The sequence below is a fragment of the Balearica regulorum genome, chromosome 5 (assembly GCF_011004875.1).
Source record: "Balearica regulorum gibbericeps isolate bBalReg1 chromosome 5, bBalReg1.pri, whole genome shotgun sequence".
Taxonomy (NCBI): Eukaryota; Metazoa; Chordata; class Aves; order Gruiformes; family Gruidae; genus Balearica; species Balearica regulorum.
This window is the reverse complement of record NC_046188.1, coordinates 54,852,877-54,875,177: the sequence shown is the minus strand read 5'-3', so window position 1 is coordinate 54,875,177 and position 22,301 is coordinate 54,852,877. Positions and strand designations below refer to the sequence as shown.

The following is a 22,301-nucleotide window of genomic DNA, read 5'->3' as shown; positions in this document are numbered from 1 at the left end:
TTGAGACAGCTGACAATGATGACGACATCCAGGAGAAGAGAATTAAGCCTCTCCTCTGCTAGTGATTTGACAGGCAGTGAAAGCTAACCATCCATGTGACATCCTCCTGAATTTCTGCATCATGGAGATTTGGATTCAAGTTCCACAAGTACTTCTGCTTTGATGCAAGGCTATGCTTGCTAGAAAAAACCCTTTGGCAAAAGAATTAGAAGGTCTCTGACATCTGTAGTAGCCATATGACTTGATAAAGCAACTTGAAATTTCAAAACAGCACCTTAAACATAACCTCATCCTTGCTGTTCAGGGAAAGGAACTTTATGGATCAAACCAGTGATCCATTCATCATATATTCTTTTCTTAAATGTGGCCACCAGTACAAGCTGCCAACAAATAAATGGCACAACACTTTGCTGTGGAATAATCTACACAGCGAAACATCTTTGTCCACTCACAAGGTAACAGCTGGCTTCTGTAACTCAGACAATGCCCATTTTAAAAGCCCTGTGCCTCCATCTCTTTTTCTGACTTCATATGTGGGTACATAAAGGGCAGAAGAATGAAATAAGAATACCTACATACACTCTCAGAAAAACCTGTGCTTAGAGTACTAGACTTAACTGAAACACTAAAAGTAGTAATTGTAAGTCAGTCAACAATGCCTTTCAGTAACAAACATGCCATGATCCAATCCAGTGCTGCTGTGGGTGAAGCAGCAGCAGCTCTGCAACTTAACTGATTCATACTTAGAGCCTTCAGAGAAAACCAAATCAAAAACCAACCCTCCAAGACCATGTATCCTGGCTGTATTTCCTAATGAAGTTAGCACTTTAAAAGGAGCTTGTGTCACCTCTTGGGCACAGGTGCTAATGCTTAAGGAATTGACACAGCTCCATGGGCAGACAATTTAACAATGTATATTTGGGATGAAAAAAGACTTTTTTCTTATCAAAAGGATTTTTTAAAATAGAAATAAAATGTACCCCAGCAGTGAAACTATAGTGCTCATACAGTTATTAGACTTTTGTTTACATCTATCACTCTGCATCTGTGGGAATTATGCTTCTGGAGGATTGGGTGGTACTGCCTTTTCACTGGAAAATACAAATTTTGTTAACAGTGGCTTCTTTTTCATTCATGGTAGAATCCTCAAGCTCTGTGAAACTACCTGCCAGACACACAAGACAGGCAGGAAAAACAGGCCTCACCTGTTCTGTCAGCTCACAGGCTGCAGCAGTCAACACCTCACAGCAGCTCAACTGCATTGTCCCGTATTTGTTTTACACGTGTGGAGATCCACATCCCTCTGAAGTCGTCTGTATATTCATTATGACTGTGCACGGCAAGAACTTCTAGGAAGGGGCCACAGTGTGGAAGCATTGCAAAGTATGAACATGCCAGCAATACTTCGCATCCATCAAGATTACCAACACTTCACTTCAGAGTCCTAAATCCACGTATAGCCTCTACATCTTCAGATAGCAAAATGCAACTGCCTACTAAAATAATTGTCTCCAACTTCCATCTAACTGCTAGGGACACCTGCTATTGAGTAGAGAACAGTAGATGAATGTATGCTACTGATATGGGTCTGCAAATCAATTGCTTATTTTCACACGCACCTGGACTATATATACAGGACATAGCCCTGGCATTGCACTTCACATATCTGGTCAAGACCTTGTTAAATCTGCAGGTCATAAGACACACTGATTGCAGGCAAGTCCAGATGCAGGCAAGACACATCAAAGCTGAATGAGCTTCCTCAGAGTGCACATGAACAAGAGGTAGCTTGTGTTGGAGGGTAAAAAGACAGCTATCTAATCAAAGAATGGAGCTTTAGGAGAAAGGTATTGGCTGAGAAGACATTCTCTTTTCACTATTCTACAACTCAGAAACTTTTACTGAACTTCTTTATAACCAACCAATCTCAGATATTAAGGAGCTAAATGTAATGGCAGAAGCTGCATCTGCTCACAGATGGATACAATTCACCACCTAGGAAAGTCTGTTTTTTCTTGATGCTCTCTGCACTCCTAACTCATCTAACAAGTTATGTTAAAAATTACACTCAAGGTCTAATGAGTTGTGTTGAAAGCTGGGAACGCTATTTCCAACACTTACTGTTATCCTAACAATGCATCTCTTTCTCTCTGGCTCCTTCCCCCCCCCCCCCCCTTTTTTTTTTTTTAACCTTCCCAGTCATGATACGGTATTGACTTCTACTCTACTTGATCCCTGACCTGGTCTGTTTACAAGATTTCGATACATTTACCTTTTCCAAATGGCTGAATAAAACATTGATTGGGAGGAGAGCATCTAGTCCCTAAAAGTATCCAGATTAAGAGCTGCAAAGAAAAACATTCCCAAATACACCCTACAGCTACCTACTACTGCCTGACTGGAGATAGAAGGGATTTACAACAATGTAATCGCCTCAATACTTCCAATTCCATTCTGGAAAAAGTCCAAGCTTTAGCTGCCAAGAACTTGTGCCTGGTAGATCTTGCATTTGTAATACAAAAACACATAGGGAGCTACTTCAGAAGATAGCAGGCAGCTTAATTCAAACACTAGCAAGAACCCAGACCAATCCACATATCCCACTAAGTTTACCACTAAACACAGCAAGGCACCAAAGCAATTCTAAAATCACTTTGGTATCTAACTGGAAGCCAGTTACATTCATCCAGTGGTCCTTCGCAGGACTGCAAACTGTAACTGTGGACTTTGTTCTCCTCTCTGTGTAACAGAGCTTAAAGAAGAAATAAGCCTGACATACCATTAATCCAAGTAAGAGGTCCAAGCAACTATAACTAACATCTCTGACACATTAGAGGAATGGAAAACTCTTCACCAAGACTCAGTCATACCAGCAATGTGGTTGTCAGTCTCCTATATTACTTTGAGATGAAATCCAGCTCACAATTTCTAATGCTTTCAGTTTGAACTGTCTATCTACCCCAGACCCTAAGAATTAGCTGGGCCGATGTACAGGTATTCATAGCTGTGTGGGATACAACTGAAATTTGTAACATTCCAGGATTCTATTTGGGAAAGCTGAATGTTTTTACGAAAACAATCACACTGGAAGTAGCCAAGAACATTGGTATTTAATTCATTCTGATTCCTGAGCTGATACGCCCATCAAGAGGAATGCTGCTGCTGAAGAGCTTTCCAGTGACACTGTTTCAGGCTCTCTGAAGGTTCAAGAGAGCACCACCCCAAACATATTTTTTTTTGGGTGGTGGTGGGTTTTCTTGCATGTTATCTACATCAGCTCATCTGAAAGATCAAACTCTGAAAAATTTGGTGACAATGATGCACACTACAGCTTATAAACTGAACTTTTAGCAAGTACAACCACTGATTTCAAGTGTCTACCTGCTGTTGCTTAGTCTACAGAGAAAAATCTGCTTCAGTCCTCCCTTTTGAAAGAAAACCACAGCAACTAATACTAAAATACCACAACTTTTTGCATCATTACAAAACTGCTCAGAAAGACACTGCGATGGCTGCTCCCTAAGTAAAAAAAAAAAAAAAAAAAAGGTTAATTTAGCCTTGTGTGACAGAGGACAACCCACAAATACCATCAGTTTTCCTTTGCACTTGCTTGTCTGCGAGTGGCAGCTAGCATGTTTAAATACAGCAGCCTCAGTGTAAGAAAGGCAAATGTTCTCTGTGGAGTTCTTGAAACAACAGTGCAGAGAGGGAAATGGGTGTCATCTACAAAGCACTGGAGACCTGCACTTTTCAAGCTCAGCTGGTAGAGTCTGGCAGCTGCTTAAGCCAAATTCTGATTACCAAAATGGAAGGATGCACCAAGAGAAAAAGAAAGCAAGGAGGAAAGTCATGCAGAAAATCTATGATCAAGCCAGGCAGCGAACTGAGGTCTACGTATTTCTAGTCCAATGCTTCTCCCCTTTCACTGGCAACATTTTTAACAAAATGGAGATGAAACTTTCCTCTTTACTGGAAATAAGTTCTGCTGAAAAGAATATACAGCCCCTTCTCCCTGCTGGTGGGCTACATAGTCCCATCCATAAATGGCCTATTCTCATCTCTGAGGGAACAGGAACCTGGTGCCAGAGTGTGCGAGAATAGTTGCCTTTCCACTCAGCAGCTCCCCGCTGAACTGCTGAGTCACACGTTTTCTCTGCATTCATTTTCACACTGCTCCCACTCAGTCCACCTGCCACTTCATCTGGGATGGGTAGGAGGAGAGAAAAAGAGGTGAAGTCAGATAAAAATGTTCATGTTCACCCAAGACCATTATTATGATAGTGCAGGGTCACATATAAAAGCAAGCCTGCAAGCTGCTAGAGAGGGGGAGAAAAGAGAAATATCAGATTGCGAACAAGTTTCAAACCTCATCTGATTCCAAATCAGTCACTGATGTCATGTGCTTGCTGATATGTTCTGCAAATTTCAGGCTTCAGACCAAGCCTTGAGGTTTCCTTCTTTTCTGTGATTTAGAGGAGCTTTCAAGCTGCTATGATTTTTTTCAGCAGTCCAAGAGGTACTATGTGGTTACTGACTGGCTGTCACAGAGAAGTGTCACAATGGTAAGTGCCAATACCATCTAGATAGATACCAATTCCTAAGGGCATCTTCAGCTGAGTTGCTGCAGTGGAAATGTCCACCACCCCCAACTGTCATCATTCAAGAAGCTGAAGAAAAAATCTTGGTCCTTTTCTTGCAGCTTCCATAAAACCCAAACGTAACAGGAGCCAACATCTCCTACTACCTATTAAATTCTTATGTAAAAAAGGGACTCTGCTATCAGTGATGGGATACGTGTTTATCATGGTTATAGTGGGTCCAGATTATTCTTAGGTTGGGCTGTACATATAGAATTACATTTAATTAAATTATCAAGGTAGTAATTTTTTTTCCATAATTAGATTTCTGGACAGTACAGTTTATAGGTCATGAAAAAAGAAAATGCCTAGAAGCTTCCTAGTTTACTAAATCAATGATCTGAAAAAGCACTTCTGAAACTGACTTTCAAACTAAACCAGGACAACCGTGATTAATTTTCAGACTAATTCTTAACCTACTGCTACTGTTAGTATTCAGTAGAAAACTGGAGGCTTGTTAGGAACTAACTAAGGATTTTGTTTTATTAAGCAGAATTAGCAATTCAAAAAAGTAAGCCTGTTTTTCCCTGTGAGAAAGAGTCTGTTCTTAGGTAATGTTCAGCCTTGCTTCTTAGTAATTCTTCTGGTGCAAGTCTGTTTGCTTGAAAACGTGCTTGGGCTGTACAGGCCTCAAGTGCAAAGACAAAACCCAGTCTGAGAAGAGTTTAGTGACATTACATTAACATGCTTTTCCATATCAACTTCCACTCCTCACCTCCTAGTATGGCTCAGCGTCATGTTGTTCAAGAAGTAGTTCATGAAAAAATACGATAACTGCAGGGGAAAAGAAATATGGGAAAGAAAAAAGCAAAACTCAAAACCTTCTCAATATTCCCTGCCTCCATAAAGGGGTTTTTTTGTTCCAAATAATCAGAAGTACAAGACAGGACTCAGGTCTATGAAGTCATCCTTGAAGACTGAAGGATGCAGCCTGCCACCAGAGACTGTTTCACTGAAGGATGAGACTGGGAGACTTCGTTTGAGCTGCCATCAAACTCTTCCTTCCTGGAAGAAACCAGATGCTCAAGACAACACTCCTCCCAGACCTGAGTCCTACACAGTGCTATTGGCTACTAAATATACCTAGCCCTTCTAAGTAACTTATTTGATCATCTCACCAAATCTCCAGTCCATAATTCTTCCTGTGAAAGAGTTGCAAGGACAAAGCAGCTCACCATATACTTGGCTGACACCACTCTAGATCAGGTGTAAGCCTCACTTACATTGGAGCAAGAAGATGACAATCATCAGGCTCTCTGCTCTAGAAAGACAGGCTTCCTAGAGTTCAGCAAAGATGAACTACTAGGAGCCATCAGAAGCAGTAAGGGACTGTCAAATAAAGCAACCACATGGGAAGTATATGATAGCTACTGTACCATCTGCTGGGGCCCAATTCTCCTCCAATGCTTGTTATAAACTTCTATGTCTCTACTAATAATGAGGGAGTTGCTCTTAATTTCCAATGCAAGATCAGTTATGCCCTTGTCCACATATAAATTGTACTCCCACTATTAAATCAAATACGCAAGAAGTTTATTCTTAACAGCTCTACTAATACTTACAGGCCTTAAACACAAGTCCTGTTTCCTTTTCTTCTTCGAAACATGTTAAGTTAAAGGGTATGCTATTTCTCATGGCAGCTAGGGCCCCTAGAGCAGTGTTTACTTCAACAATTAAAATATCAAACACAGTGTCAAATTACAGCTCTTAAAAAGGGAATGCAGACCTTCAGCGGGCAGAGACAGTGAATACTAACTTCTATCACACCCACACATAATTAGCATTTGCCATCTTTCAATCAGGGCTCTATTCAAAGCTGGGGTTTTTTTTGCGCAAAGCTTTCTCCTCCTTTCCTATTAAACCCCTTAGAGAAGGTCCATCTGATTACCGCTTAACAGTTAGATGCAATTTTTTTCTTTTTTATAAAGAATACATTTCTTTCTTATGCTGTTTTCTTTAGTGAAAGTTTTCAAGTGCCTAGTGAAACTTTTGGAGGTGCTGTGAGCTTTTGTAAACAGACTGCAAGTTGACTTTCAGTGGAGTTGGTTGTCCCAAATAATTCCCAGCCAGCAAACTCCCTTCAACACTGAAAATGGAAACCCACAAAGCAGCTCTGTAATTCCACAGTTAAAGAGCTACGGCTTTGACTGCTCATGAATCAGCCTTGCACAGACAACATAGCCAGGGAGAACTGTCAACAGTACAACGATGCAGATCAAGATGTACACGGTTGAATTCTCTTTCTGAAACAGAATAGCCAACCCTTCCCTCCCAAACCCAAATTATAATTTTTGTGCCTTTAACTACAGGATATACTTAAAAGTGCTTGAATGCATAATCAAAAAATAGCAGCAGTAATTTTAAACCAGTCAAATGGCCTCTGTGATACAAGAGAGAATCTCACAATTAAAAGAAATAAGCACATTCTGGTTTCATGCACTTTTTAAAGTATTTACTAGTCATACTACTATCACCTGAATTGGTGTTAGCACACTTATATTCCTTGAAAAAAAGGCAAATTTCTTCTCATAAATGAATAACCTCTACAGTTCTAATGCTAATAGCATTGTGTGTTTCTAATTTCTCTTCAGTGACTTACTAGCCTGGTGTCCTGTAGCTATTAAATCTGCTTTCTGCTCTGGTGGATGAGAGGATTTGGACCTTGAAGCAGATGGGTGACACACTGGCTTCCTGCCAGGTTCAAATGTGAACACTGTGATGTCATTCATTTGGCTATAGGCTGCTTTACTAAGTGACTAAAATTTTATGCCCTGGAGCCTTCAGCAAAAACATTTAGGAAAGCCGCTATCACATTCAACATTTATTTCAAAGACATTCTCTTTCCTGAGCAGAGTAAATTATATCAAGATCAGTCTCAACAATCGTCTTCAGCCACAAACCTGATACATGCCTTAAGGGTACTATCCCAAGTGTAAGTGTTTCACTTTCTTTCATGCATTTAAAAAGGTTATGTTTGCACTGCCTGGCTTCCTCAGAAAGCAATGGTATCATTCAGATACTATAATTTAGGCTCCAGAATAAGCACTCATTATAGGTAAGGGTGTGGACATCTAGAAACAGTATGTCCACACTCAATTTTATCTCTGTACTAGATTGCTATTTCCACCCAGGGCTACTCTATTATGGGCCCAAATGCAAAGCCTGCACAATTAAATATCACCACTTCCAGTTCAGTGCTCTGCTACCTCTGTAACTGCAGTCCCTTCATGTTAGAGGTATTCTTAGATTATTAAAATGTGATAATTATAATGGTCTCATTAATCTCTCCTTCTCCCTAGCTAAGCACATAGCAGCACAAAAAGTGAACAGTGCATGTAGAGGAAGGCAACAGTCCACTGTTTACTTGTGTCTAGTCTATATGGGTTCCTATACTGTCTGTGCTCATCAACACGAATACACAGCTTTATGAAGTGAACTAAAAAAACCACAACAGCTTGCCTTCTCATCCTCTTCCCAGTGAGGGAACATGCACAGAGCAATGTTTTGTCTAGATAGATAAGCAGCCATGCACAAGTTGTTACGGATCTATGTCAGAGAAGGTGAGACGAAAAAAGCACATACTGATGATAAGCTTTGCAATTATTCTGGGAGGATTTTGCACCACTTGCCTACAGTCATGAACTTTACTCTACAAAACAATGCAAAGAAACAAACCTCTCAAGGATACATGCATCCCAAGGCTCCACCTCATCTGTGGTGACTGTACCTCATGCCACACAGCCTCATGCTGAGTTACCTTAGCAAGAGCTGACATTAATCAGCAGGTCTACAAGGCGGTAAGCAGTTCTTTGGAGACATCATTTTAGATCCTGCATCAGCATAGCACTTCTACTTCTGGCTTCAGGGCCAGCTTGGTATCAGCTAGCCCAGGGATTTTTGTTCTGTACTCCAGCAAACAGTGTGGAAATGCTCTTAGATACCTTAGACCAAGTCCATTCTGGAGAGGAGTTGAGTATGAACTGATGTTACATGGAAGGAGGTAGCGGGTATGCTGCATTTGTGGTAGGCAGAGCCACCAAGGAGGTACACTTAAAATCTCCCATTGCTACAGGTACAAAAGGTCTCACAGTATCTGCTATTCTCAGGATAAAAAGCCAGCAAGTTATTTTACCACCTCATCTATGCAACACAAATTGAGGCTATTCAAAAACACTGTTTTCTCAGTCCTTGATTAAAGCATTTCTTCCTTTTCAGGAGCTCTGATTTAATAACATTTATAATTTAGGTCACCACAAAGGCACCAAACATATCCTTATAGACTCTGAGTTGCCCCACTGTTCTGTCTCCATGTTAAAACACTGCTGTGTATATATTTTGAAATACGGGTAGTCAATTGCCTTCCACAGTTTGTTCCTCATAAAGAGTGGCTGTCAGTATGTGTCAAGGGAAAGCAAGATTTCATCCACACAGCTATATTCCTGCTATGCTATCCAGAACACTTCATCTGCTTTAAGAGAAGATGCCAAATGCCTCATACCAAGTCTCTTCCCACACTGAGGTATACACTTGACTTCAATATGAAGAAGTTAAACCTGCACTGAGTAATCTTGTAAATCTCATTCTTAGCTTCTAAGGACCAATGCAGCGCTTTCAAACCCACCCCACCTCTGTCTTCCTCCATAGGGGCTAGATTCCACTAAAAGATTTTTTCCTTGCACCCCTCAACTCCCAGTGACAAATGTGTAACACATTCTCTTGGTCCTTTTTCCTGAAGATAGCATTAATTATGCTGGGAAGATCATAGACAAGAAAGAGCTACATTTTATGCATGGCCCAGGTAGAAGCACTGTGATCTATTTCAGGTATGCTGAACAGAAATGCAAAAGACAAAAGATTAATCAAGGAAATATCAAGTCCTACTTTTGGGGGATAATTACAACATTATAGTCTATCCTTTCATCTCTACAGATCTTGAAGTGGTCTTACCAGCTTAAAAAAAACATAGCATCACCAAATCCATACATGCATCCAATAGGAACAGCACTATAGTAGCATGCAGAAAACCCTCAAGAACAAAGGAAACTTCACCTAAGAGCTGTTACACAAGCGTTTTCCCCCATGGAAAATAGCACAGGCTCTTCAATGTCCTAGCAAAGGACATTCAGGCTCTTCAATGTCCTAGCAAAGGACATTCAGAACCTGCCAGTACCAGTGAGCACATGGCAGTACAGTGAGCACAAGGGGTGCTAAAATGGGCCATTTTGAGAGCCCCTGCATGAACACAACAAAGAAAAATAACCCATTCTGAAAAAGCTTTCTATATTTATCTTTGTCTCCCGCAGAAGGCATACAAAATGGAAGGCATTTAGCGTCTTTCAGGAGCGCCATCCCTCTTCCTGAAAGCCTGCAAAATTGGTCAGATGAAACTTTTACCTATTTCACCAGGAATGTTGTCTGTGCAAGAAGTTGGGACCAAGCCTTGCAGCCTAATCACCTCCCCTCCTCTTCCTGGGCTCAGAAGCAAGAGACCTTTTTAACATACATATAAGGAAAACCAAAAGCATTCAAACTGCTAAAGACTTTGCAAAGTGGCAACTTTGGACTGTCATTTGAAGGTCAGTCTCCAACAAACAGTATTTATCTGCCTATTGTCAAACAACTGCTGGAGCAGAAAGGAGTTTTAATAGAGTATGTTAGTTAATTAAATCTGGAACATTAATGGGTATTTCATAACACTGTGGCATTGTATCTATGAAAAGCAATGAAAAAATGGTTCTATTTAAAAGTGGTAATAGCTGTAGTCTTTGAACATATGCTTAGTGAATAAATCTGTTAGGAAAAAAGGCCTGTGTGTATTGGAGGGGGGTAGTATGTTTGTTCTCACTTAAAGCGTGCCATGATGGCAATCATCAACAGCAAATGGCCTCTATTGTCAGGACTAAATAAAATTCCATTTGGCCATTCACTTTCAGGTGAAATTGCTTTTTTCTTTTAAATAACATATTCTTTTAGCTAAACAGCTGAGTTGAAAATAAAGCAATGCCAGATTCATGTTATTAAGGACACCTGATAAGCGTTCATGCTCCTTGGTAGGTGCAAAGAACCACAATATAGTAATATCCAGGCAGCTTGCTACCACAGCATGGGGTGCAGCATGCAAGAAGCCAAATAGACTACAGTGAAGAGGCATTCATTCAGATCCCATGGTGAGAACAGTCTAACAACCCAGTGCTAGCACATATCTTAGTGGTGGATGCAATTTCAGGGATGAAATTATACAGAATACAGTGCAACACAAAACCTGAACAGAATAGACTATTTAAAGCTTAGACCACAACCAGAAAGCTATGATGGCAAAGCACATGAGAACAAACTCAATCTATTGGGTTTCCATTTCCATGAGCATGTGGATGAATTTAATAAGCTGGCTGATTTGCTTGTGAAATCAAAACACCAATTTCTTATGCTGGGAAATAAGTGTGGAAAACACCCACAAGTTAAGCCAGAGCTGGCTGGGTATTTTTAAAGGAAGCTTGACAGATGTTGCTGAAATGCACCCCAAAAAAAGTCAAATGTGTCAAGATTTAATGAACTCCTGTTCTCCCAAAAGCTCTTCTCATGGAGTGCCAGAATCTCTCCTTTCTCCACTAAGTCTTAGAGCTGAAGACGCCTCTGAATGTTCCTGAGAAAGGTTCATCAAGACAGACTCCCCTTCCTGTTCTCTCCCCCAACAACATGCTTGAACATGGCTCTTTTTTGCAACGTAGCCAGATCTCAATTGGAAGGCTCATCTTGTGGTGAAGGGGCCACGAGGAACTCCCAGATTGCATTCCACCAGATTATTTCCTAGAGCAACACTGCAGTTGGAAATCTAACAACCAGGTGAGACCATGCTATGATCACCTCTGCTTTGACAACTCTTTTCAGGCAGCAGGGTTGAGAGAATGCTCCTCACTGCTTTTGGACAGTTGATCATGACACAATACCTGCTCTCCATCAGCTTTGCAGTCCCTCCTCTTTCCTTTAAGAACTCTTCCCTGTGAACACGCAGAGTGGATCCAGATTAACAAAGATCAGAGATCATCAGTAGGAGGAAAGAGATGATAAGATGCACAAAGATAAAGTAAATCTCAGGTTCCCAAGACTTCTTTTCTGAGAGGGAACTGTGATACAACGAAGAAAACATTCCATCATTAAAACCTCTAATTCTTGGGGGTGGTATTCCCCTCCCACCCTCTTCTTAATGCTATTGTTACTGAAATACTTTTTTCATTGAGGTTTCTTGCATTTTCCCATGGTGACAAAGATGTCACCAGCAAGCATTAAGCAAAGCATGAAACCTCAATCTGCAGACTGGTAAGGCAGAGGTCTAGGAAGCAGTAGAGGTTTGAAACACCGTGACAACAGACCTTAGATTGTCAAAGGGTGGCTTGCTTCAGCAAAAAAACCGCTTTATAATATTGTTGCAAACAGACACATGTCAGCAAGGTTCTGTTCTCAAAAATGACTAGCATTTTCACCAGGCTCATTTTCTGGTTATTTCAGCATTTAGTTACATGATTAGTTTGTCCATTAATCGACCAGCTAGTCCACCAACCCAAACAGTGACCAGGAGGCACGCACAAAATTTGCTATGTAACAATGTGCCCAATTCAAAACACTGCACTGTTTTGGATCCTACATCCCTGAAACAGGTCCTTTGGTATTTTTTACCTCTAAAATGTCTGTTCTATGACATTAAACCAGGTTCTACAAAACCACTTTCATCACGTAACATGAAAGATGAAAGATATGGTAGACAATGGACTAGCAGCAACAAGCAGAGAAAGGAGAGGATAAAACAAAGGTGACAAAAGTGACAAAAGAAGGTGTGAGTATGTTTGAGAATAATGGAAATGAGAATATCTGATGAGAGAAGAGATGAAAGAAGGAAAATAAATACAAGGCCATAGAAGAGAAGCCCACAGGAGGAGGAGGAGTGTGAAAGCCTGGCAGAAGGACTGAGTGGAGACTTAAAAACAGCGTCTGGCAGTAGCTCAAATCAAACAAGGCAGCATATGCAAGAAGTGCAGTACACTGAAAACTTCCTTCTTCTTGAGGATTAAGTAACCTAAAAGTTAGGGTAGAGAGTGTTCCCCCTCTCTCCTCTGGAATACCTTGCTCTGAACTCTGAAGCAGGAAAAAAACTAGTTAAACCTTTCTGTGATTGTCATTTCCCAATTGCCACTGTGAGCTCTTCATGGAAATTTTCAAAGGGAAAGCTCCACAAGTCAGACATTGATTTTGATTCATTTTTCTAGCGGGAAACATGATGGCGGGTACCTCCTCACTAAAAGATTTAGAGCATCAAAAGACCACATTTTCAAAATGTGTGGTAAAATTTTCAAAATCCCCAATCCAGCCAGATAGGACTCTCATTCTATTGAAACAACTTTAATCATTTTTCAGGAGATGGGCCTTAGTTCCATTTTCAAAAGCAGCTTAAAAATACAGAGTCTATTTCACACTGAAAGAGAATGAGACAATAATGCACAGTTGCTTTTGAAACTGAAACTGGCATGCTTTTCAAACTGCTGCCTACCATATGCTTTTGCTTCCTTTAATCGTGTGTCTGCAAATACAGTACACAAATGCATGTCTGTCATTCACAATTAAGGAAACACAGGTGCAGTTGTGAGAACATCAAGTACAACAAACTGGGCAGTCTGAGGACAGCCCATCATTCCAGGTTTTAAACTGCAGCCATGTTTATGATATTTGCATCTGCACAAAATCTAAGAAAGTCACGTGGGGAAGTATTACAGCACCAGCCAGGGCCTAATATAATCTCAGTTCTGTCAGCTCCCACAGGGGTGGAACATGACCTCACAGGTAGACATGCCAAGCCAAGAAATGCTATTTCAGGAATAGTCCACCATGTGCCACCTGCTTTTTGTCATGGTGCATGAGCATAGGCTGCTACATCTAACCGCACAGCAGGAACAAACTATCACCATGATTCTTGCCCCCTGTGACCATCCAGAACAGGGTTGTAACTGGAGTTTGCTGTTGCTCTCTTCAGGTCCATATACCCACATTTCCTTCATCAGAAATCAGGAAAAAAAGACACAGAAAGATGATGCCACCCAGATCTCACTCTAACACAGGTAAAGCACGCGGTCAGATGTATCTTCTGTGATAGTCCCTACTGTTGAAGATCAAGCTTAAAAGGTGGAAGCTACATATAGAGAAGCAAGAGCACATGAGGGGAAGACTGTCTTAACGTGAATGGTGAAAGAAAAACTGACAGAACACTCCTAAGTAATCCTTGGAGGAGTGTGACAGTCCAGAGATACTGTTTTGCTGCCTGTATAGTAGTGGATAGACAGTAGAATGTACTTTTACCTTGGAATTAGGATCCCAATCTTCCTGGGGACTACCAGAAATTGTCTTAAAAAAACCAAACTCTGTGTAAAAAGTGATAGGACATGAGGAAATGGCCTCAAGTTGCACCAGGGGAGTTTTAGATTGGATATTAGGAAAAATTTCTTCACTGCAAGAGTTATCAAGCACTGGAACAGGATGCTCAGGGAAGTGGTTGAGTCACCATCCCTGGAGGTATTTAAAAGACACGTAAATGTGGTGAGTGGGGACATGGTTTAGTGGTTGGACTTGGCAGTGTCAGGTTAGTGGTTGGCCTTGATGATCTTAAAGGTCTTTTCGAACCAAAACAATTCTATTATTCTATCTACCTTTGAAATACAGCTGCCTACTTCTGCTAGCACTTTTGGGTCATACCATATTAAGTATGCCTCAATGTCCTGTCAAGGTATGCTCATGATTCTTGATAAAGCTTTAAACTTTTTATGTGACATTCTTGTATTAAGGTCCAAAGACTGAAACCAAAACAAATAATTGGTGAGGTCAAAGGAATACAAGTATGTGAGCCAAAACTCAGGTGCATTCCACTTCATTTGGTTACTTTTTCATTTCACAGTACAGAATTATCAAACAAACAAGAGGAAGCTTCATCTTATCAATTTGGAAAAAGAACTCCAAATCATTCTGTCACTACAACTGGAAATGCACTGTTTATCTGGGAAAGAGAGAGGCAGTGTGGAGTGCACCTGGAGGAAAACAGATGTACATCCTTGTGGAAATCCAGGAAAAATTCACAGCTGCTGGGGAAGCAGCAGCATAGTGGTTAGAATACCTTGCTGTAGAAACCCAAATCACAAGCTGGAGCTTAGCACCGAACCACTGTGCTAGATCAGCCTGTGTGTATCTTTTACTTGGGCTGTTAGGCTGAAGATGACAACACACACCACTTCACAACACACCACTACAATCTGCTGTCTGCAGAAACCTGTATGCTCTAATCCTGTTGATATGGCCTGCTAGGCCTTTTGAAGTTCAAGATAAACTTTTGTAGCAGTTCATAATTTGAAAATGCATACTCCACCAATACCAAACTGTCAGCATCGCCAAAGACCAGCCAGCTTCACAGTTTTCTAGTTACAGTGACATGATGAATTGCAATCTTTCCATGGTGACCTAGAAAATCACTTAGTGATACAGAGACCCAGAGACGTACCAGCAAATGGATTCTGCTATGTTTTCATGCAGGATGCCTGAAAGGTGACCAAAGGATTCCAACTTCCACTGGAACTTCAGCAGAAAACAAATAATTGGTTTCCTTAAATGCCTCATAAAATCCCAGTCTGAATAAGAGACTAATATCTTTGGTATTAAACACAAAGATATCCTTGATAGTGTGAGTGCTATGCTGGGCTAATGGAACTGGCAGAGGAATAAGCATACATCGGGGCACAGTGTCAACAGATTCACATCTCTAAGTTACAAATGCCAGTTTACCAGAGTTATATTCCTTACTTGGCATGAGGCAAGAAAACCATTTTATGCACAGGATAGAAGGAGAAAGAAGAGCATCAAGTCAACTCACTTACTACCTGTCCAGCTTGAGAAAGGATGAATTACAAGAAGAACTTAAAAAAAAAAAAGCCTAAGAACTTTTCCAGCCCTTCATAAAGGTATGCCATACAAAAAACATCTTCCAAACACTACCTTCCAAGTCACTACTTTTCCTTTAAGATCCTGACAAAGACAAAATGTTGCTATGAGTATTTACCCATGTTACCCATATAGCATATAACACAATGGCAAATGCATGTTACATACACATTTAACCCATTGGTAAATGCTAAACTTTCCAGCAATGGTTACATTTCTTTTGATTCTCCTCATTACTGCAATTGACATTTTCACCACTTTTACCTAGTGTGCTGTGAATGCCACTTCTTCATGATTTGTAATGGAACAGGAAGAAAAATAACCCTACAAGAAAATGGGTGGGATTTTTCATGCCAAAGAGTGGCTTTTTTCATGGTTCTGTTTGCATTCCACAAGCAAGCATATGGTTAGCCAAACTCTGCTCAAGCTACTATACAAACATTTCATAAGCACAAATCTCTTTCTGAATCAAGCATTGGTTAGAAATGCTGACTACTGTTTATAAATACTACAGTGAAATCATGGAATGTCCATGTAATGAAAGCTCAATGTTAAATGAACAGTCTCTCAACTTGTATTTGTCAAACCATTAAGTCAAGAAAACAATCTCTTCTTCCTTCCGCTATGTTCCCATAGAAGCATTCTTTCCACTGAGAGTATATTGCTATATTTTATTTTTCAAACGGAACCAGTATAAACCACACAGAGTCAGATTAAGGCTTCCTTATTCACTACTTCTCTCTTGTTTTTCTAAGATATCTCCCAGAAGTCATCAGGAATATTTGTGCAACACCATCAAATGAAACAGGGATTACAATCTGGCTGACAAGAAACAACAATTACTCTCTCATGTATTGCAGATAGCCAATACCTTTCTTAAAGTAAAGTTCCTTAAAGGCAAACTGTCTTATATAATCCTGAAAGAAACCTTACTAAAGCAGTAAGGACTCTAAAACTAAAACTGGCACATGATAATTTACCAAATAGATACTTGTCAAAAAGAAGAGAATTATTTTTAATTTAACTCTCTGTTGAAATCAGGGTCTCTGTAGATACAAACCTGTAGATGCAGTGCACGTTGGAAATGCAAACTGCCTTCTTTTTCATAATCTGATTCTTAGATACTGCTCAGAAACAGACTGAGATTTTCATCAGTTTAATTTTCTACAGTGTTGAGTTTTGTGCACACACTGCAGAAGAAACTTGCTTTAACAAAGATTTAACTGAAAGATCTCAACTTCAAACTGTCAACTCAAATGCACACTCCCTCAAAATAAGCACATTAATTTTGCTCATCCCCACAGACTCAAGTTACCTCTTCTATTTGTACTCTGTTTTCCAGTGGCACCACAGCAGCTCATGGCTATGTCTCACAGCTACAGCAAAACTTTTCAAGCCCCCAGGAACACCATCCAGTTTTATTTCATTCTGCACACTTTTTGCTCCATGCACTATGTTGGATGTGAGCACATGCAAAACCTAACACAAGGCAGTTCTGTGAAATAAATAGCCTTCTAGTTACTTAAAATGATCATTTTTCAACCTGGTCCATGATTTTATGGTTTCGCCATCCCTTTTCATTGGTCAGCACAAACACATTCTAACAGCTTCCCAAGGCACTTTTCAGAATTTGAAAGTGAACACTAGTTTAACATTTGCCCCCCAACCTACCCTAACCAAGCAATGAATTAGAAGTTTCTCATTAGCTCACACGCCCTGCAATGAAAACGACAGTATTTTCTTTGTATGTGTTTTATTGATCGCTCAACTTAGGCACTAAAACATTGGAAGCCTTTGGCCACATTCTACATGTTCTGCAATACTGAAGTTTATTAGTGGACTTGTGACAGCTGAACAGAATCATACCCTCTTCTTGGCCAAACTTGCAACAAGGCCCAGTCTACGGTCCTATGACAATGCCTGGACAATGACTTTTACTTCAAACATCTATTGGAGCATTGTCCATCAACTTTCAAGATATGGATTTGCATTTCATACACCATTTCCTGAGCCTTCACTCAAATTACTACCATTGATAACTTTCTAATTTTCTTTGCTTCTTGTACCAAAACCAGTCTGTTCTGCCAGCTCAGACTGAGGCCTTTTCAGCGTTCCTTTTCAGCAAGCATGCTTGCCAGAGACATCTTATACAGACTTCCACCATACTTTACCAATGCTTCCACGCTGACTGTATTATGTTAATACGAAGGCAAGTGCATGACCTTCAGCTCACATTCAGCTGGAAAGCTTTTCCACAATTTTTTTTTTTTTGTTGGAACTATTTCACTTTGATGTCACATGATAAATGATTGTCGATCTTTTCTTTCTCCCCTCCCACATCAGGTTTTCCCAGGCTAAGCTTTTCTGCAAAGCGGAACTACCCATGCCTCATTTTGCAATAAAAACAAAACTGTTTGAAAAACTTCCCTTTGTATTGCCCACATATAAAGAGTAAGCCAATATCACTGCTGAATTAAAGATCTTTTTGATGAACAACCTGCAGGCTGTGTACATGAACACATGATATTTTGGCCAAGTAGAATTCAATGGAGATGAGAAGTGAATAGAGGGGAACACTTATCTTAGGGCAGTGTCAAAGCCTAAGTGAAAACAAAAGGGGAAGAATTGAAGTCCCATATAAACCAGAAGAAAGAAAAAAAAAAGGCAAAAAAAGGCAAAAAAAAAAAGCATTACCCTACCAGAGCCATTCACACATTTCCCTCCAAAGCAGCCACACTGGTGGAAAGGAAATAGGCAGTGAAATGTAAAAGACTTCTGAATATACTCAGTATCCATAATAATCATATACTGGATTTACAGATGTTTGTTTTTTTTTTTTAAACCACCCAGTTAATAATAGGGGCTGGTGGGGGGTGGGTGGGGTGGCTTCTATGTTGGTGGATGGATCAAATTCACTCATGGTTTAATTCCGTACTTTTAACTCCATTTTGCTCCAAATTTCAGTGCAGGGATAAATTTAATAAACTCTGCAAAATGATTTCTGAATTCACTGTTTTGTATAACCAGCAGAATTCCATTTACAACTTGTTTCAAAATTAATACAGTCTATAGCTATAAAGATCAGGTAACATAGAATATCATGTTTTTACTTATGCTAAACTATCAAGAGTAAGTGCTTTGAGACCAAAAGTTTGCCATTTACTGCATGCTTGTACATGTCCTAACAAAATGAGGTTTCCAATTACTTGGCACACCTACACACCACCTCAATATAGAAGTAAATAATACTGATGGTTTATGGCCTAAGTTTAACACTTGCCTCAAAGGATCTGGACAAGAGCGTGGAACACAAAGGCAGTAAAGAACACTAGCATGATTTAACCATGAGCCAGCAATGTACCCTTGTGGCCAGAAAGGCCAATGGTATCCTGGGGAGCGTTAAGAAGAGTGTGGCCAGCAACTCAAAGTAGGTTAGCCTTCCCCTCTATTCTGCCCTGGTGAGGCCACATCTGGAGTACTGTGTCCAGTTCTGGGCTCCCCAGTTCAAGAAAGACCAGGAACTACTGGAGAAAGCCCAGTGGAGGGCTACGAGGATTATTAGGGGACTGGAACATCTCCTGTATGGGGAAAGGCTGAGAGAGCTGGGTCTGTTTAGCCTGGAGAAGAGAAGACAGAGGGGATCTTATCGATGCTTACAAATATCTAAAGGGGAGGTGTCAGGACGATGGGGCCAGACTCTCTTCAGTGGAGCCCAGCGACAGCACAAGAAGCAACGGGCACAAACTGGAACACAGGAAGTTCCATCTCAGTATGAGGAAAAACTTCTTCACTTTGAGGGTGACCAAGCACTGGAACAGGCTGCCCAGAGAGATTGTGGAGTCTGCTTCTCTGGAGGTATTAAAACTTGCCTGAACGCGATCCTGTGCAACTTGCTCTAAGTCATCCTGCTTTAGCAAGGGGGTTGGACTAGATCATCTCCAGAGGCCCTTTCCAACTCCTACCATTCTGTGACTCTCTGAGCTTATAGAAAGGAAAGCGCATCCTTTCTGCCATCAAATGAGTGGCAAGCATTGATGATCAGCTGTCCAAAGCTGATCACTTAGATCTAATCTGAAAAGAGAATGTGAACACCCAGGAGAAATATCTGAAATTTCTCAGGATTCTTATGTAAGTAATAGAAGGTCACAGCTCAAACCACTTTTCAGAAGTAAAGCATACAGCAGGTGAAACGAATCCATTCACCTTACAGCTTGTTCACATACAGAACACGTTTTTGTCCTCAAAATGCTCCCTAATAAAGGCTTTCGGCATCCTCTTTCCATAAGCTGGGTCTCCTTCACAGAGTGGAGTTGATTCTAAAGGCACACCTGCATCAGCTGAACTGTCTTCTGTACCATAAAACCCACCACAGACTGCAATAGTCTGCAAGACATCTATACCTGCAAGATGGTATGAAAGGCTGGTCCAGTGGAGCATTAAGGCCTATTTAGGCTGTAACCAGAAGGTAAATAGATCAGCTTTCTAAACAATAAAAAGAAAAAAAATCTTTTCATCACCAGATGCATGATTGAAAGTCCAAAGTCCAGTAGCTATAAGAGCCTTCTTTGCACAGATAGGAAACACTTTCTAGTAAGAGACAAAATATGCTTAGAACCAAGTCCAGAATGACTTGAAAATACCTGCTTCCTTGATGATTAAACAAAACTAATTTACTTACTGCTTACCACAAATAAATAAAAAACATGTTTGAGTAGCTATGGACTGGATTTAAAAGGAGGTTTTAGGATACAATGGCTCAATCCTTTAGGTTTCCTTAGAAATCCTAGTTAAAACAAGCTTCATAGACATCAAGTTCGCAATGGAGGTAAAATGGACACTTTGCATGATGTGAGAATGACAGCTAGATTAGAAGATATAGTCCAAAACAAAAAGATCTAGCAAAAAGTACCTTCCATGCTAACTGGGCTCTGCAATTAATTTTCCTTTCCCTTTTGTTTGTTTTGTTCCTTTCATTCTCCAAGAAGAGCAGGACAAGTTCTGAAAGAGTATGCAACTGTTATTTTCATCTGTACTGAAGTGACAGTATGATATCTCTGATCTTCCTTGCCTTACTTACCACCTGACATGCACTCAGTTCTTCCAGTCACATAGTAGCCAAGTTCCAATGTCTGCTCCAGGACAGATGGTCCTCTGGGATTATTATTTGGGTCCTTTATGCACTAGAATCCTAAAAAACAAGTGAAAAATCTAAGCTTTAACATTATCAGATGCCCAAGAATCATTCAGGGCTTTTACACATAATTTTTCTTGAAAAGACATTCTAAAAGACCATGATGTGATGTTCGTCCATAAAGGAAGTATCAAGCCACTGATCTGTGGGGTGGGGGAAGCATGGAAAGGAGATGAAACATATTCCTTTGTTGTTATTGATCCACTTGCTTTTGCTTATTGCCTGCATGCAGGAACTGGGATCCATCTGAAGCCTTCCAGGTATCCAAAGAGTATGTACCATAAAGTCTTTTAGTATTAAGGAGAAGGAATGATCCATAAGCTAAGCTACCTTAGGAACCATCTGTTCCATACGGAAAAAGCCTTCAGCGGAAATCATAATGGCCAATTTTATTAACATCTCAGAGAGTGCTTAAAGGCTTGTGAGGACAAGACAGAGATCCTTACTACTTGTTTGTGAAGGACTGCTGAATGTGTCCTACCTACCACACAGTGGGACTAACTGAATACATAATTTGGAAGCAGACAGTCCATCACAGCCTCAGACTGTGTCCAACCTGCCAGTCAAAGCATAGCAAAAACATAGGTAAAGAGAGTCATGCAGACATGTAAAAAGAAATTCACCTCTAACAATCTGCAAGGACTTTTTCCTTTTTTACAAATTCTGCTAAGGGAGGGGCCAGAGATGTATTCTTTGTCCAGATGATACAACCCACTGCCTCCAAGGCCTATATAATTCGTCATCTACTTCTAAAGCACCTCGCACTGTGACTATCAGGCCAGTTCATCCACAGTCTCATCCAAAGCCCACAGAAACCATTACAACTCTTTCTATTGATGCAAACACACTTAGCATCATAAACCCAATCAAGAAGTCTCCTGAAGAACAAGAGTATAAAGGGCTAAATCCTGAAAGTACCCTCTCCTACAGAGGTCCTGTTGAAATGAGAGAGAGTTCATTTCACTAGAAACTGATCTTTCCAGTTTTTTAACAGGCTTATAAATCAAAGACCACCTAGATACCCAGACTTCACCACTGACACTGGGACATGAAGTGACCACTGCACGTAGATAAGTACATCTGTATGTTAAAGAAAAACATACTTAAAAGCAAGTCACATTCTTAGAAGACACCAGGATACAAGAAGACAGCATCCAGGTAAAAGCAAGTCAGAGTCACATGTGAGGCACTCCTCAAAAAAAACAAAAAAAAAATCACCTCAACCAATATAGCACATTTTAGCATCAAGCAATCCTTTGCTATCCAGGACGAGGGACTAAACTTGCTGTAAAGACCTGGATACATGTTCTGTCTTTCACTTGTAATACAAACATAGTATGGAAGAACTATGTAGGTCCAATAATAAGAAATACTGTCTGTGTACACAATGTGTGTCAAAACATAATCCAAAAGTTATTCTTAAAACCAGAAAAATCAGGCATAAAGTATACAGATGGTATTTATACTTTTATAGACACTTAGAAACACCTCTGCCTCCCTCG

General features: G+C 40.3%; 1 protein-coding gene across 14 annotated transcripts in view; it reads right to left on the bottom strand.

Moving 5' to 3' along the window:
* PTPN5 (protein tyrosine phosphatase non-receptor type 5) overlaps positions 1-22,301 on the bottom strand; it is an 88,149-nt gene that overhangs the window by 42,650 nt on the left and 23,198 nt on the right. For 10 of the 14 annotated variants that reach the window (XM_075754982.1, XM_075754976.1, XM_075754978.1 and 7 more), the window contains one exon: positions 20,686-20,796. The exons of the other annotated variants lie outside the window; for them this stretch is intronic. In XM_075754982.1, the coding sequence (XP_075611097.1) occupies positions 20,686-20,695 (10 nt within the window). In that variant the 5' untranslated portion in view covers positions 20,696-20,796. The remainder of the gene's footprint in view (positions 1-20,685; positions 20,797-22,301) is intronic. 14 annotated transcript variants of the gene reach the window in all.